This window comes from Carassius gibelio, chromosome A3, assembly GCF_023724105.1.
Source record: "Carassius gibelio isolate Cgi1373 ecotype wild population from Czech Republic chromosome A3, carGib1.2-hapl.c, whole genome shotgun sequence".
Classification (NCBI taxonomy): Eukaryota; Metazoa; Chordata; class Actinopteri; order Cypriniformes; family Cyprinidae; genus Carassius; species Carassius gibelio.
Window position 1 is genome coordinate 5,131,362 of NC_068373.1, and position 17,964 is coordinate 5,149,325.

At 37.1% G+C, this 17,964-nt stretch overlaps 1 protein-coding gene across 1 annotated transcript in view; it reads right to left on the minus strand.

Moving 5' to 3' along the window:
* LOC127956971 (centrosomal protein of 112 kDa-like) overlaps positions 1-17,964 on the minus strand; it is a 143,050-nt gene that overhangs the window by 96,106 nt on the left and 28,980 nt on the right. Inside the window, exons 6-8 of the mRNA XM_052555306.1 lie at positions 15,936-16,058; positions 9,629-9,736; positions 4,559-4,765 (exon numbers count right to left, since the gene is read on the minus strand). Coding sequence (XP_052411266.1) covers positions 4,559-4,765; positions 9,629-9,736; positions 15,936-16,058 — 438 coding nt within the window. The remainder of the gene's footprint in view (positions 1-4,558; positions 4,766-9,628; positions 9,737-15,935; positions 16,059-17,964) is intronic.

Genomic DNA, 17,964 nt, shown 5'->3' on the forward strand with positions numbered 1-17,964 from the left:
TCTGGAATAACCTACCTAACATTGTTCAAGAGGCAGACACACTCTTGTAGTTTAAATCTAGATTAAAGACCCATCTCTTTAACCTGGCATACACATAACATACTAATATGCTTCTAATATCCATATCCGTTAAAGGATTTTTAGGCTGCATTAATTAGGTAAACCGGAACCGGGAACACTTCACATAACACCCGATGTACTTGCTACATCATTAGAAGAATGGCATCTACGCTAATATTAGTCTGTTTCTCTCTTATTCCGAGGTCACCGTGGCCACCAGATCCAGTCTGTATCCAGACCAGAGGGTCACTTCAGTCACCCGGATCCAGTACGTATCCAGACCAGATGGTGGATCAGCACCTAGAAAGGACATCTACTGCCCTGAAAGACAGCGGAGACCAGGACAACTAGAGCCCCAGATACAGATCCCCTGTAAAGACCTTGTCTCAGAGGACCACCAGGACAAGACCACAGGAAACAGATGATTCTTCTGCACAATCTGACTTTGCTGCAGCCTGGAATTGAACTACTGGTTTCGTCTGGTCAGAGGAGAACTTGCCCCCAACTGAGCCTGGTTTCTCCCAAGGTTTTTTCTCCATTCTGTCACCGATGGAGTTTCGGTTCCTTGCCGCTGTCGACCTCTGGCTTGCTTAGTTGTGGTCACTTCATCTACAGTGATATCGTTGACTTGATTGCAAATGAATGCACAGACACTATTTAAACTGAACTGAGCTGAATGATGACACTTCACTGAATTCAATGGTGAACCGCCTTTAACTATCATTTTGCATTATTGACAAACTGTTTTCCTAATTAATTTTGTTAATTTGCTTTGACACAATCTTTTTTGTTTAAAGTGATATATAAATAAAGGTATCTTGACTTGACATTGACAGCCAAATCAAAATCAGACTTTAAAGAGCTCAAGTGGGAAAGCAGCAGACTATAATAAACAGAACATTATTGTACATTGGTGTATTATTCACTACTATGGGGTAGTTATCATATAATATAGTTATAACATAATATAGTTTTAGTTACAATATAAATATTGTTATATTTCCTGTTCCTTGGGGCTTAAGGTCTTAAAGGGTTAGTTCACCCAAAAATCTAAATGATGTCATTAATAACTCACCCTAATGTCATTCCAAACCCGTAAGACCTCCATTCATCTTCGGAACACAGTTTAAGATATTTTAGATTAAGTCCTAGAGCTCTCAGTCCCTCCATTGAAACTGTGTGCACGGTAAATTGTCCATGTCCAGAAAGGTTATAAAAACATCATCAAAGTAGTCCATGTGACATCAGAGGGTCAGTTAGAATATTTTGAAGCATCGAAAATAGATTTTGGTCCAAAAATAGCAAAACCTACCACTTTATTCAGCATTGTCTTCTTTTCCGGGTATGTTGTGAGACCGTTCAAAACATTGCAGTTTAGTGATATCCAGTTCGCGAACTAATCATTCGATGTAATCAGATCTTCTTGAACCAGTTCACTAAATCGAACTGAATCGTTTGAAACGAACATTTTTTTTTTTTTTTTGGTGATTGATTCTGAACTGATTCTGTGCTAATGTTATGAGCAAAGGCTTGAATCAAGGGCAATCATCGCAAATGACTTCATTATGTCGATCGCAAAAGATCTGCTGAATCATTTTCTTCAACCGGTTTAATGAATCGAACTGTCCGAAAGAACCGGTTTCAGTTCGATTTGGTGAACTGGTTCAAGAAGATCCGGTTACATTGAATGATTCATTCGCGAACCAGATATCACTAAACAGCCGTGTTTTGAACGGTCTCACAACAGACCAGGAAGAGAAGACAATGCTGCATAAAGTGGTAGTTTTTGCTATTTTTGGACCAAAATGTATTTTCGATGCTACAAAAAATTCTAACGGACCCTCTGATGCCACATGGACTACTTTGATTATGTTTTTATACCTTTCTGGATATGGACAGTATACCGTACACACACTTTCAATGGAGGGACAGAAAGCTCTCGGACTAAATCTAAAATATCTTAAACTGTGTTCCGGAGATAAACGGAGGTCTTATGGGTTTGGAACGACATGAGGGTGAGTCATTAATGACATAATTTAGATTTCTGGGTGAACTTACCCTTTAAGGTGTGAAAATTACAAATATCTATTTAAATATCCCAACATGTCAGAGTCATTCAATATGGTCACTGTCTATTGACACTGTGACTGGACATCTTCCAATAAATCTACAAAAAGCATCCAATACACTTTGGAAACTCTTCCCAGGATGATACTTAAAACTTGCCTTTGCAGATTGTTTTGAGTTAATGATGTTTGTTCCTCAGTTTCCTTGACAGTTGTGAAACGGAGGTCATGATTTTGTTTCATATGCTTTTCAAGCACATAATATCACAACCAATGACATTAGTGGCATGGACATGTACTGTGAACTACATCACATGTCTGTTTCAGTGTTACTCTGTAATGTCACGACTCAGTTCACAGTAAACACTTTCCAGGTGCTCGGAATTTGGATCACTTATAAAGCACACCAACTTCACTTTATTTTTTGAGGACAGAAATGTATAGCTTTCAGTTTTTTTGTTTCCTGCAGGTGTATCGTCAAGCTATGCTGCATGACAGTGAAGAAATTAAGAAAACTGTACAGAATTTTTGCACTTCAAAATAAAACTAACTTTATATAATAACTTGCATTCAGCTCTTGCTTTCGGGTTTGTGGTCATAACACTCGTTTTCAAATAGCTTTTTGTAATGCTTTCTGTAGCTCCTATGATGCCACAAAAGCACACATTCTATCAGAGTCGGCACTGCAGAGTTGCTGCTTATTAGTAACGTTACTGAGCTGATTACAACAAATGAACTGATGTGTGCCACATCCTATAGGAAATCTAACAGGTATTGTTTGGGTGGGTGGGTGGTGGGGTACACTATCCGTTTAAGTACTTGGGTCTCTAAAGGTTGAGGTAAAAACAAACAACTAAACAAACAAATGTTCAAGTGCTTTATAAATAGCTTTAGCTTTAATGAGTTCTTTACCTGGTGATATTCTTGAACATATTTGCTGGAATCTCTTATTAGCAGATAAACGCTTCCTACACTGCAGGGATAAAACTCAGTAGTGGTGCAGATACTACTAACCTCAATTTTCTCCAGTCCATGAGTGTTTCACTCTTAGTGTCTGGGAGGGGGTTACTTATAAAGGAGATGTTTTGGGTGTTTGATGTACTATTGGCCAAAACTGCATCAATGAATTGCAGAAAACAAACCGATCAGCCAAACCACAAACTTCTATCTTTAAGTGGCAGCTAACTTCTCAGTACATGAAGGGCTTTGAGACAAGAATACTCAACAACATTGAGTTTTGTTTGATGTTGTCATGATTTTACATGGTAATACACATTGATTTATTGACAGCTTACTTTTTAAGCTTTTAGTAGTATTTATTTATTATTGGGTTTTTTCTGTAAAATATAAAAAAAAATTGTTTAACTATTGATAATCACTGGTCTAATAATTTATCATTGACACGTCAAGTGGAAGTAACTAATACATGAAAATAACTTTCACTCAAAGCAGAAAAAAACACACATACTATATTTTTATATATATATATATATATATATATATATATATATATATATATATATATATATATATATATATATATATCAATTCATACGTAGACTTATATTATAAACAAATATTACCATACATTTTCACTAATATAATATTACTTGTAGAGCAATGTGTCCTCTGCGGCATCAACATCTCTGAACTGGTTTATTTTGCTAGCAGCCAATAAATATGGTTTAGCCATGCTGACAATTTACGTTTAATCTTGGGGTTTGACGAGTCCAGTGAATCCACAGTTGGGGGCTAGCCTTTCAAACGGCTTCCCACAGGGATCTTACGATAGCCAGGCTAGAGAGGGAAGCGACGGACAGGGCATTTGGCACAATAGGCACCAGAAACCCGCTGATGACCAAAATGGAGGTTTTATGGCTAAACAGCTCATTAATACCCTCTAAATGACATACGCTTGTTGCAGTATATTAGAGGATAGCTCTTACTAGCAGATAAATGCTTCCTACACTGCAGGGATAAAACTCAATAGTGGTGCAGATACTACTAACCTCAATATAAACATCCCAAGACAAGACGAATGAACCCTTTGGTTTAAAATAAAAGGCCACAGCTACAATAGGCTGGGAAATGTACCTTTTTCATCCAGCAGCTTGTGGTTTCAGCCAATTTTTTTCAATACATTTTCAATGAAATCCCACAGTGAAAAGTTGAAAAGTTTTAGTAAAAATGTAGGCAATAATGTTGTTTATTTTCTGTACCATACACTAAAACATGAAAGGAATGTTGCGTAAAATTATGCGAAATACTATTTTTTTAAAGTACTTTGAAAGCGATATGCTATGTAATATAACATAGAAAAATAGGATAATATAATCAAATATACAGTGTAAAACAGGCATCAATTTGAACATTGTCCAAATGAGCAAAACAAAAAAGTGACATAAAGCGGCAGAAAGGATGAGACCCCCTACCTGAGCATTGCGCTTCCTCCACTCCTGGGTTTGCGTTTGGTGCTGGACCATGGTGGCCCTCGCCTGTTTGTCCAAACTATCGATTTCCCGCTGGTGGTCCTGGACCAGGCTGTCCTTCTCAGCATTGTGTGTCTGGAGTAGGTGCGTCCGCTCCTGTTCATGCTGCAGTTTCAGTTCCACAATATGATTGGACAACAAGGAGTAAGACTTCATCAGCGGAACATCCCTGTCGTCATGACAACTTGTGCATGGCTCAGCGAAGAAAAAAGTTCACGCTTGCCTCACAACATAAGAAGCCTTCGCAAGTTTTTCATCACTTGGTTTTGCTGTTGTCTCACTTTTGCACTAATTTTGACAAGCTATCCCCTTTTTCGGTTCTCTTTAAAAAAAGCTCAACAAAACAAAAATACACAATGTCAAGGCCAGTGGCACATCTCTGGGCAAATAAATAAATAAATAAATGTTTTATCGCCACTGTTGTAATCATACGCTGTATTAAAGACGATGAACATTATCCATTTGCATCCTATTTATTCCTACAGACTGCTCAAAAAACTAAAAGAAAGAAAGAATTAAATATATATATATATATATATATATATATATATATATATATATATATTTTCTGCGCATTCATTAATTTAATTTGAAATCTCTAGTCCATCCATATATCATACTGTCATTATGGATGTACTGGAACTTTAATAAACCACTTACTGTTTCTACTGAATCATTTCCCGAAAGTGTTGCGCTTTGACAAAATATATAAAGAAATTAAAATCACTGCCCGTTATTCTTCCTAACTTCGTTTTTTTTCCAGAAAAAAGCATTAAAAGCAAGATGGAAAATGTTGAAAGAACACAAAAGCTAGCAGCAGCATTATCTCGTTGACTTGCACCTGCTGTGTGGTGAGCCGAGCCTGGCGATGAGAGGCAGCGCCAACGCTTCCCAAGGTCCGCTACCACTCTCCTCCAGATAGGAGACGGTGACCTTGGCCAGTCCGGCCCCCATCTCCCAGCTAGCCTGCAGCGAGAGGCCTGGTCCCCGCAGTGTTGGAGCTAATCCCTCCACATTGTGCGGCTCGGCACCCTACCTGGCCTGCCAGCTAGAGGCTGCTGTAGTGCTATTGAGTGTAGGTGATGAATGGGATTTCAGCTCGATTTCCCCAGCCAATCAGGCACAAGGCCACAAAAGATGCTTCAAACAGCCCCATGGCATCCAATTTTAGTGGATTCTGTAGAAGCTGAAGTAAGATTTGCTAAGAAGATTCCTCATCCTCGATTTTGCCCTTCGACACTGTAAAGGAAGAGATATAGCAGACGTGAATTAAAGCAAAAATCTCTAATAGGGCAAAACCGAACAGCCAACAGAAAGAGTCTCAACTAATTGATCAGGGACCCCCGAAGAATGCAACCCTCCGGTTTTAAAGGAATAAGACAGATTTCTTCATTGCACGCCATGCAATAATATGCTAACCTCAGGTAAACAAGCTGACTGTGAAGTCTCTGTTGGGAGGTACACTACCATCCAACCCTCCAATTTGCGATATACTGTATACACATCCATACAGACCATAATCAGTGGTTACCTTGGTTTAAAGCCAAGCTTACAGCTCGCTGTGATGGGTTAAACCCAGCCCACAGCACTTGTCGGACAAGCGACAAAGCAAGGTTTTGGTTTAAACAATTCTGAGTTTAATTTTTTTCGACGCAGGGTGAAAATCCGCGATATGACAGTGGGAAAGCGAAGGGTGGGGGAGAGATTGAAAACATTGAAACGTCACAGAAAAGGCTGCTGGGTGCCGGGCTCTTAAAGCGCCAGTGCTGAATGGTTGCTGTCACTGGGCAGATGTGATTAGCGCCCCCTCCTAGAGCACCAGCGTTGAGGTCATGGGGCGGTGGGCGACTGAAGGAGGCTCCCCGGGGAAACAGTGCACTATCAAGAGGAGGGAAGCTTGGCGGCACTCAGTAGGGGTTCTGTTTAAAGGAAGAAGAGTGGCGGAAAATATATTCTATTATACAGAGTACATATAATCCAAAAAGGATCATTCCATCTATTAGATTGTGTGCACAAAAAGTGAAAATGAGAAAGAACGAGAGATTGTGAGATGGACAGTTTGATTGATGGGATAGATTGCCATCCCCAAACATAGCCACCACAGTTGTGAGTGGGATGTTGTTAATGTCATATATTGCATAACTTTTTATTTGTTGTGACCTCAGACATCAGCTCAGTGTCGGCACGCCAAGCCGGCATGATGTCAAATGGTGAGGAGGTCAAAGAGAAACAACACTTCTATAGAAATGGACTCTTTTAAAGTCCCATTGATGGGAATCCTGGGGAATGCTTCTTTGTGTCCACATGAATGGATAAAGTGACCCTCAGATCACAGTTCAGTCATTACACAACCAAATTTGAGCGGTCAGTCAACTAGAGCTTTGTGAACTTTTAAAACCTGTACAAAGTTTTTCTCAGAAGAACAAATGCTTCACAGTGATTCCTAAATACTTGACATATCAGTAAAATGTATTACTGTAATATTGTGATGTCGTGATGTAATTGTGTAGTCATAAACTCAGGAATATCATAAACATGCCCATTTAAACCACAGTTAACCCTGAAAATAATATGAAGCATAGTTTAAGACAATATGATGATTTGCATTGTGACATTATAAGAGTTTTGTGATATAAAATGATGCGAAAGTATTGTATTTAAGCAAATATATTTATATGATTTCAGGGTGAAATATGACCTGGATATATCTGTCAGATTTACTATTATTGACAGTACTGGCAGGTCTAGTTTTCAATTTCTCTAGGTGAGTGATCTGAACTTCAGTTTAGACACTCAACATATTTGAGGGCTTGTTACCTTGGCAACGATATCTGCTATAGTTTAATTAAAAATGCGTTCATTTTCTCTAGCGATACTATCACAGAAATTGTAATTGGTATGAAACAGAAGTCTAGAAGACCAATGGGTAGTGAGTTAAAATAGGTTTTTATTTGCTACATGTCTGACCAATAAATATATATTTTAGTCTGCTACAAATCTAGCCTGTTTTTTTTATTTATTTTTTTATTTTTTTATTACATTTGGCTCACAATGTGAGCAAGCCTCGCCAAAAAAAAAACAAAAAAAAAAACAAAAACTTTATGTTTCCAGTTATTTAGCCATTAAATATAGCACTAAATAATTAGTCTGCTGTTTACAATAATTCTTATTACATATTTACTGGTATTTATAACCACTGCAAATGTTTACCCTTGGTTAAATGATCAAAATTCAACAAACCCTTCGACAATAAATAAAAACTGAGCACACACACACGCACACACACATATCTGACCATGCATGTGGGAAGAAAAGGAACAAGTTTCAATCACTTCCCTACTAACCACCTGTCTGCCGCTAGCTGTGAGCATGAATAACATAGCAAACACTAAGCAAGAAGGTGCATTTTTGCCCATTTTCCTCTCAAAACTCTGTTCCCCATCCTCGAGCTAACCTGGTTGCATAGCCACTAGCATGAATTTTTGCCCTTTGATGAAGGAGGAATATTGTAGACTTGTAAGCGACACAAAATTTAGTTTCATTGACTGATGAGGGTGTACTGGTTCATATAAACACAAATATTTGAATATTATTTTGTGCTAATTAAGTGAAAAGCCTGGATAACATGGTCTGAATATTTTAAACTAGATTTTTATTAAACGTTAGTTAAATTGAACATTTTGAATTTACTTGACAACAGTTTTTGGTTTTTAAATCAAGTTCCTTTTTTTCCTTTTTTCTTTTATCAAAAAAAACAATAAATTGCTCTGTTTTATTTATTTTTAACTGCCCTCCAGCGACATGGCTTCATTTTGATATCTAATCACACTACATATCTAGTTGATTATCTAGTTTTATGTGGATACATGTAACATAACAGAAGTAAAATTGATTACAGAGTGGGTTCAGGCTACAGGACTGCAAAGCGTGTAACAGAGATTACATAATACTGTTTCAACAAGCTGCCACTGTTAAGACTTCACTGTTACGTTTGTTTAGCTCGAAAATCTCCTGATGACACCAATTGCTTTTGACCAGGTCTTACAAGTGACTTGGAGTAAAAGCAGGACTGGATTCTGCCATCAGATACAATCTCTTACAACAGAAGTGGGAAAAATATAATTTGGCTGTCCTTCCGTTTCGATTTTAGGCTTAAATTCAGCTTTTAATAGTATGTCACATCACACTGTTTGTCATTCACCCACTGCTGAGCACACAAACCAAACCAAAAAAGATTTTTTATTAAATTCTTTGTCTTGATTTTAAATAAACTGAGAAAGAGCAAGGAGCTACCATAACATATTATGTGGGCAAGTTCAAAAGTAACAAGCTGCCACAAGAATGATATCAATATTCTTCAACTGTGGAGAATCAAGTTAGAAATATTAAGTGAGCATTGTCTGTCAAAGTGGGATCAGTAAGATGCAAAATGTTCTCAGCAATGCTTTGCATTCTAACTCTCAACTTAGTTGAGCACTGTGTCTGCTAAATTATATGCCATTCCTAGCCCCAACTATACATCCAAATTAAACATCACTCTTCCACTGTCTTTCTATGTCTGTTGTATAATATATACCGCTAAAAAACAATGTGATAAGACTGTGAGATGAACAATATTTCGATATTAGCTAATTTAACCTTAAAAAAGAAAGAAAGAATAAAGATAACAGACACATTCCTGTCAGTCAGTTAATATTTTACACAGCCAGCATCTTCCAGCATCTTATCAATTAACAAGACTTTGATTAAATGATGAACATATTACAGTTTTAATCAGGAGGAAGTGGAGACTGAATGGAATATGATTAGGGATCTTAACATGTGAAAGTAAATCTATGTTTGATTCTGCGACAGCCCATTCAGTCTGAGAGTGGATCATTTCATTTGAATATGAAATGTGTCGCTCAATGTAAGAATGCTCAAAAGTAAATGGTTTGTTCGTCTAATTCCCACCAGAAGAAAAGGGTTAGTCACACTTAATGTAATGTAAATGTATTTGGCGGAAATGTTCACCTGCTGCTCATATCGTCGCTGCAGCTCCTCCAGCTGGTAACTGAACTCTTTAGACTGCTTCTCTCTGAGAGATTTAGAACGAATCACATCAGTCTCTACTTTCTCCATCTGAAAGCAGAAAACACTATCAATTAAACTTGAAATAAGAAAACACAATTGCAGCATTATAATATACTATCCTACATTAATATAATTTTATTATCAAATGTATTCTTGTATCCAAATGAAGCATGCACTGATGATTTATATAAGGTTACTGTGTCATGTGTCATCCTCCCCCTCCGCTATGTAACTAAAGCTGTGACAGTTAAGTACAAAAAGTGTTGTTCCACTCTTAGTTTCTTCAGTTTTTAAAGTGCATCATCCTTGAAGTTCACTCTTTTTCAGTTGTTTTTTCTTTTTCTTTTTCTTTTCCCCCCAGTGTCAACACACTACTCACACTATTTATACTACAAAATATTTAACAAAGCAATTTTATTAAGTTTTACATCAAAATACTGTAAAAACATTTTCATTGAACAATAAGCTACCTTAATGTTTTATATCAGGGAAACATTGTATTTGTGGTGTTTTACAAACTTATCAGGCATTACACTAAAAAAAAGAAAGAAAGAAAAAACAAACCCAAGCTTATCTTTGCAAAAGGAGGAAGCAAAGGCTGTTTAATAAAAGGGTATGATTAACTGTGTTCAGTGTATTGTAGAGAGAAGAAAAAAATACAAAAAAATTTACATTTATTTCATAAGGAGATTTTCTCCCCATTTTAAATTCTTATTGTCTAATGAAAGGTTTGATTTTTGTAAATGTTTTAAATAAAGGATTAACAATGCATATTTATTTCCACATCGTCCTTTGATCATATTTACCAGTGGTATGAACATTTTTGAGCACAACTGTATGTGGTTAGGAGTAAAAAATATATACAGGCACAGATATACTGTACATCTTATCATACCTGAAAGATTATCACTATATTTTTATGGTGCATTTCTGGCAACCATCGCTGCTTTTTTTCTGTACCTTCTTTTTATATTTTTTTTACAGTGTGTCTAGGTAAGCAGTTCAGCAGGCTTTGGAAGGAAGCTAGTATATTCTTTGCAGCATGCAGTACGCACTACATTACTATTCCGTTCTGAACACCTCCTTTGAGAGCAAGGGAGCAGGATCAGAATAATGAAATCAAACTCTTAGCTGGCTGAAGATACTCTACATTTAGCATGTGTAAGTCAAGGCCATGTCTGATTATCCAGAGGACATTCCTTTCTATGATGCTGTTACAAACAGATGAACGTAAATGGATAGCAAAAAAAGAGAAAGAGAGGGGGTGGCAGGAAAAGAGTTTTGATGTGGGCTGAATCTTGGACAGATGATGATCGCTGGAGTCACAGGGTGGAAAGAGAAAGGTGAATCAGAAAGAACATGAGCAGGATGTGGGCAGCAGTTCTGAGTCCAGCAAGAGCTTTAGGATCCCCTAACGCTCACCCACAACTACATGACCATTAGTACATGCACACACACACACACACACACACTCGCAGTCTGCCCAGTGTAATGCTGCAGAGGAACTCTGCCCACACTGTGCCAACATGACTTAATGCAAGCCCGTTTAAAACTTCCTGTGGGAGCACAGAATAACACAGAAATAATGCTGAGCTTCATCCAAAGCTGGATGTGGGGTATTCCTACAAACCTAAGCTACATTCCTGCAAAACTCCCCAAAACTTACCTATACATATCATTGATTGAAGTTTCCAGATAATATTAACCCTAGTGGGAGTAAAACCCCAACAACTTTCATTCCTTTTCACACAAATTTTTAATTATAGATAACTGATCTATAAAGATTAGTTTTGCGTGGTTTCTCCTTAAAACACTTTTATCATAGTGGATGATTTGTAAACTAATACATTTTGATGTCTACATCACATAACCAGCTCCATGTGTATGGCTTTGTGATATAGTAAACTTGCTTGTTAGCGTGCCTGGTACACATCAAACTTGGGTACGAGTCTCATGAAACATAGTCCTGAATAAGGAACTCAAAGACTCAAAGAGAAGCAAGCTAAAATAACATTGCTGCTTCAGCAAATGTGTTTTATCTTATTTTTGCTCTTGTTAACACTCTAGATTAGGTTTAGTGTACATGGTTAATTACTTTGAAACATGACAGAGCACTAACCTTTTAGTGCCACTCACTGGACATTTCATTCCTGAACTTCAGCAATATATACAGTACAAACAATGTAATAAATTTGGCCATACTCCCAATAATCTGTTTCAGATAAAACTGAACTTGGTTTCAGTATTTCCAGTGACCCTGGTTGATCCCTACTTGTATATTTTTGATCTCCACTGTCAAGGCATTTTCTGATGCTCAGAAGATAAAACTAAAAAACAGACAGTTTCACTGTCAACAGAACCCTGCTGTCAAACAGACTGTAGTGGATGAACAATATTATCCAATATCCGAAGAACAATAGAGAGTATACCAACCAGAACAATACAGTGACACTGACTGATTTGATGTCATGAGTTTGCAAACCATTTAATTTGGTGATGCTAGTAGCTCAGAAAATATACACTATAGCTTTCTGTTTAAGAATTAAGCATGCATAGTGTGTATACTGAGTCTGTTATTCTTGTGTTCATTGGCTCTTCTTTAGCTAGCGTTCAGTGGAATGACATGAGACAAGTTTCTCTTCTGTTTTTCTTCATTGGTTTCATAAGAGTACTGATGACAGGACTGTGAGTCTTTTTAAAGCAAAGCAGATGGATAAAGCCTCCATTTACTATGTGCTAAGAATGTCTGTGGTGTGTTTTGTGATGGAGCTTTTACATGTTGCCATTACAAGCGGTACCAGGATTGTGACAATAACTTTCAGATAATATAAGCCATTTACAATACTAAATGTTTACATATTCACAACAGAACTAGCCACTAAATCATCATCTTACATAAATAATAATAATATTATATTATTATACAATAATATAAAGCAGATTTGGTGTTATCCCTCAGGGCTGTATTTTTCAAAAGCATCTTAAATCAAAACAGACTGCAAAAACCATTTGCATCAATGGCCTTTATGATGTAAGATTGGAAAACGCAGCCCATGATTTGATTGGATCATAGATTCGGATTATTATTCATTTTTATTTATTTATTTTAATATGGTTTCTTTATAAAAACACGCAGTCATAATATTTATTAAGAAAGTAAACCAAATCAAATTTGATTGGATAATTTAGTTTTGAATGACGATTTTGAATGATGAATTTTGTTATTTGATGGCTATATAAATCTAAATAAGAGGCTTTTAACAGCTAGGTAAAAACAGCTTGGATGTTTTGTTCTGCACACATTGGATGCAGCTGTAGCAGCGAACCCGGGTGGCGCCGCAGCGGCCCGATCCAGCATCTGTGCACAGGATGTGATGTATGGCTGCAGTCATGTGCTTTGTGTTGATGGGGCAGACTGAACAGTGCTGTTTGGGGGGCTGGAATTGTTATGATGGGAATAGTGAATGTGTAAAGAGTCATACAGAATACATGTCAGGATGAGTAACTATTCCAGATGACTAACAATGAGATCTGTTTGCTCATCCAATATCAAGTCTCAGAAAAAACAGATTCAAACAATGTAAAAGCTTTTTAAGACAGTTGAGGAGGCTAATGAAAATAACGCAATCACCCTTTATAGAACATTAAATGATTTATAGCCAGATGGAACCTGTATTGCCCTCATGAGCACCACAGCTCCATTTTTTCGGAGCACATGTGCTAACTATTAGGTCATGCTGGAAGCTTTTTAATGACATAAATTCGTCTGGGAGATGCTCATTGCCCATATGATATCCTGTGAGACTGAACGAGGAGATATAATTTATTATCCAGTCTGCAGTACTGATCACTTGCTGTCTGGACTCTCTGGAACAATCCACAGATCAAATACACTCTGAACTCAATTATACAGTCATATCAGAGAAAGAATGTCTCTCATATGTTCAGTCTAAAGTTCGGCTGCCACATTGCAGTTCATTGCACATTTAGACAGAAAGAGACTGTGACTAAATTGTGAACCAACCAGTCGCAGTTCAATTTCATAAATAGAAGTTGAGCACACTCTTACTATTACTAGATTTTACTGCATTCCTCATATTGACAGAAGGATCCATGTGTGACTTTGTTGCAACAAAACCCTACAAAATAATACTTGCTATAACAGAATATTTTAACACAATAATTAAAATATATGCTCTTGGAAAAACCAAAAAAAAAAAAAAAAAAAAACATAGGGTAATAAACAACAGAAAAGTATCCAGATATCTTGTTTGGATTAAAACAATGAAATGTTTACATAAACCCTGAAACCAAAACTGAAGTTTCTTTTAGCTGAAAACCAAAAATAAAGTCTATGTAATAATCAATTAATTTATTATTAATTGCATGTATTTAATAAATTTAATTACATTACATTTATTTAATAATCAACACTTAAAAAAAAAAAGTCAAGGTATCTTGTAGAGGTGAGGTGTTCAAGTCTAGCTACTGGGGTGCCTCAGGGCTCAGCTCTTGGACCACTTATCTTCTCTGTCTACATGGCATCACTAGGTTCTGCCATTCAGAAACATGACTTTCCATATCACAAATTAAAACTGTGCTGTATATAAACACAAAAGGCCATTTTTTTATTTAAAATGTTTATCTAAACATTTAAAGGGGGGGGGGGGGGGGTGAAATGCTCGTTTTCACTCAATATCCTGTTAATCTTGAGTACCTATAGAGTAGTACTGCATCCTTCATAACTCCAAAAAGTCTTTATTTTTATTATATTTATAAGAGAAAGATAGTCTGTACCGATTTTTCCCGGAAAAACACGAGCGCCTAGAGGCGTGACGTGTGGGCGGAGCTAAAGAATCACGAGCGCCAGTAAGCTTTTGCTTTGATAGCGTTTGGAAGCTGTGACACAGATCCAGAGGCTGAAATTTAACAAGAGCAGCATCAGCAACGACGTCTCTATGTGGTATGTTCTGAAACTGTATATATTTGCTTAGCGGTTTTGGAAAATGACTAAGTTCCACTTTATGTCGTCTTTTTTTTTTTCTTTTTTTTTTTAAGCTGTACATGTGGAAAGTGCAGTTTGATGCCAACATCGCATGTTGTTTACTTGATGTGCTTACACGCCGATAGCTAAGTTAACAACACAGAGATATTTGAAGCAGTTTTACTCACCGCATGCGGTTCCAACACACGATCGTGACCTTTTTCGTTGGGACTGCATTATCCTTAAAAAATAAACGATGTGCAAACCGAAATGCAGGGAACAAACAAAAACACTTGCACAACTCCGTTGATGCTCTGTAAAAATAAACTCCATCCACTGGTCCCTTAATGCTGTTTTTTTTTGGTAATCTGTGCAGGGTTGTCTTGCCCTGGCAACCAAAAACACACTTCTTTTGTGACATTTGGCGACGCTCTCGTTCTGATCAGTGAAGTCTGTTGTGCTCTCAGTGCTCTGCTATACGGGAGCGCGCGCTCTTCCGGCAGAAGTGCCTTAGGACCCATATAAGGAAATTCCGCTCCATCTAACGTCACACAGAGCCATACTCGAAAAAAACTTTCCGAAACTTGTGACAAACCGGAAGAGGTTTTTTTGGAACAAAAATACTCCTTCAAACGTACAACTTAATTTTTGAAACTTTGTCCATGTTTAGCATGGGAATCCAACTCTTTAACAGTGAAAAAAACTCAGTATGCATGAAATAGCATTTCACCCCCCCTTTAAACAGTGGCTGTAAAAACTTGTTTTCATGACAGATTTATTCAAATAAAAATTGAAAACTGAAGACATCACTAACAAATAAAGTAAAATTTAATAAACATCTATTACATTGTATATAAATGGTGAAATGCACCTCTATATATTTATTTATTCTAGCTAACTAATGAGCAAAGGACACTAAATGGCCATTGCAACAATAAAAAGTGAATACTTTCGGTTGCGGAAATTCCGGTGCTACTGTAAATATCTTAAAAATATATACGTATATATGATAATGCCATTAACTTTGTCAAATCCAGTGATTATTTCTTGCACATACAGTAACTGCTCATTTCAATAACCTGGAAACTTGGCTTCTGAGGCTGCATAGTAGTCACCAACACCAGATTTGGATTTCAGTCAGAATTTGTGCCATTGTGCAGTCTGAGGTTGAGACCAATGCTATGGCTGCTACCGTGAGCTTGACAGAGCATTATTTTCATAAAACTTGTGACAGAGGGTAAAATGTAGGTGCCCTTGACTTACCTGTTGCTTCATGTCAGTGTAGGTCTTCCCTGAGCTGAGCTCCACCTGCTTCTTAAAGCTTTCCTGTGCGCTCTCAGCCTGCTGGTCCTGATGTCTCCGACTGTCCTGAAGATGAACCAGCTGCTCCATAAAAAAAACAAAAAAACAATTGGGTAACCCTGTGTACATACATGACCCTGCACTATTCTTAGGATTCAAAACACGGAGTCAAAGCTCTTCTTAGCTTTGTTTCATGTGCTTTAACATAACTGAGATGGAGCAAAAATAGCTGAATGTTGTGCTTTATCCTCATTTTTTTATCAGCTGATTTGGGAAGCGTTTTATGTTCACACAGAGAACTTCAGCGCACAAATGTGTGTCAACCCAAAACAAACAGCATCTCAGACTCATGTCTGACAACAATACCGTCAAAAAAGCTGTCAGATACATGCCAGACTGCTACAAAGAGCTTGTCAACCTGCTTTCAATGTCTACATCCGTGGATGTGTGAATGAATGTGTGTGTGGCACATCTCGCCCTCCCTCAAACGAGTGTAATTACTGTGGTAATTACTTTTCTTTATAAGAACAATTCACCAGGGCCCGCGAAACTACATATTAGTACTTAATCAAACAGTTAACCCTTAAATCCAAAAAACTCAGACAGAACAATAAAAAAGAGGAAACGCAAATTCAAATATGTGACATGCAATGCTTTGAGACACAAGACATTTAATGTGGGGAATTGTTTTTGTAAAACATTTAGTAAAACCATGATTTACAATAACAAAATAAGAAAAACATTTCAATAATAGTATTTTTTTTTTTACAACGAACATTATAAATATGCATAAAATACATATTTACAGTATAAAGCACTTTCAATAAAAATTATAAGCTTCATCAATTCAGGAGAAGGACATCCTTCTTTAGTTATCATCTCATTTAGTGTACACATACAAAGCAGGCATAACAATAAGAGGAAATTAAAAACAAAAATGCAAAAAAAAAAAAAAAAAAAGAGTTGGGGACCTTTTTTTTATTTCTATGGCTTTTTTTCTGTGTAATTTTGGTCTCTCTCATGTTTGACATCAAAAGATCTAGAAATTGTTTCTCCCTGACTGTTGAGTAGTCTGTAATTATTAATCTGTCTTGCAACATGAATGCCTTCAGGGCAGAGCACACACAAAAGAGCCTTCTGCTCAACTCTGATGTGGAGCAACCAGCAGACACAAAAACACAGAAAGAAAAAGAAAATCAGGCGTCTAAACAAGAAAGAAACAAGAAAAAGATGAAGCCACAAAAATAGCTCTCTCTGAACATTTTTTTAGACCGTCCAGAGAGAAGAAGGAGCAGCTCATTGCAAGGAGGAGAGTATTAGTTAGTTAGCAAGTTAGAGTTGTGGTTCATATTTAATATCATAAACGGATTGTTATAGAAACTGCAAAATAAAGACAAGGGATGACGTATGAAGTCTGGATTTAATCCCTAGTGTCCTCAAGCATTGTAGAATACCTGGTAGATACACATAATGGTTCATAAATGAGAGCATTCACCATTTTGGTGTACAATTCACATCGGGTGGTCCATGGTTGCACTGTTATCTTCAATGAGGCAAATTTCTAGCTCATAGATAGGGTTTGGAACCAAAAACCGGTTCTTATTTAGAACTGGTTCTGTTTTTTTTTTTTTGTTTTTTTTTAAAGAACCGGGAGCAATTTTGGAACCGGGAGCAAGTTTCAGTTCCAAAAACGGTTCTGGTGCGACAACGTGACCAAGCGCGGTGAGTAGCCTTGTGCTGGTATTCCAACGAATATGGTATTTGGAGTTTCCCGTAAAGGATGTCACAAACTGAATAACAGAAACGCCGCCCTGCCTCTTTAATTACTGAGCACAATGTTTCAAATGACGTGTGCTCCACAGCACCTGCCACACCTTAATTACATTATGTTTTTCCCATATTGTCATTGATATACATACTGACTTCAACTTGGACCACTAAATACATACATCTGCTATTGTTATGTAAGTATGAGGGATAAATTATTTAG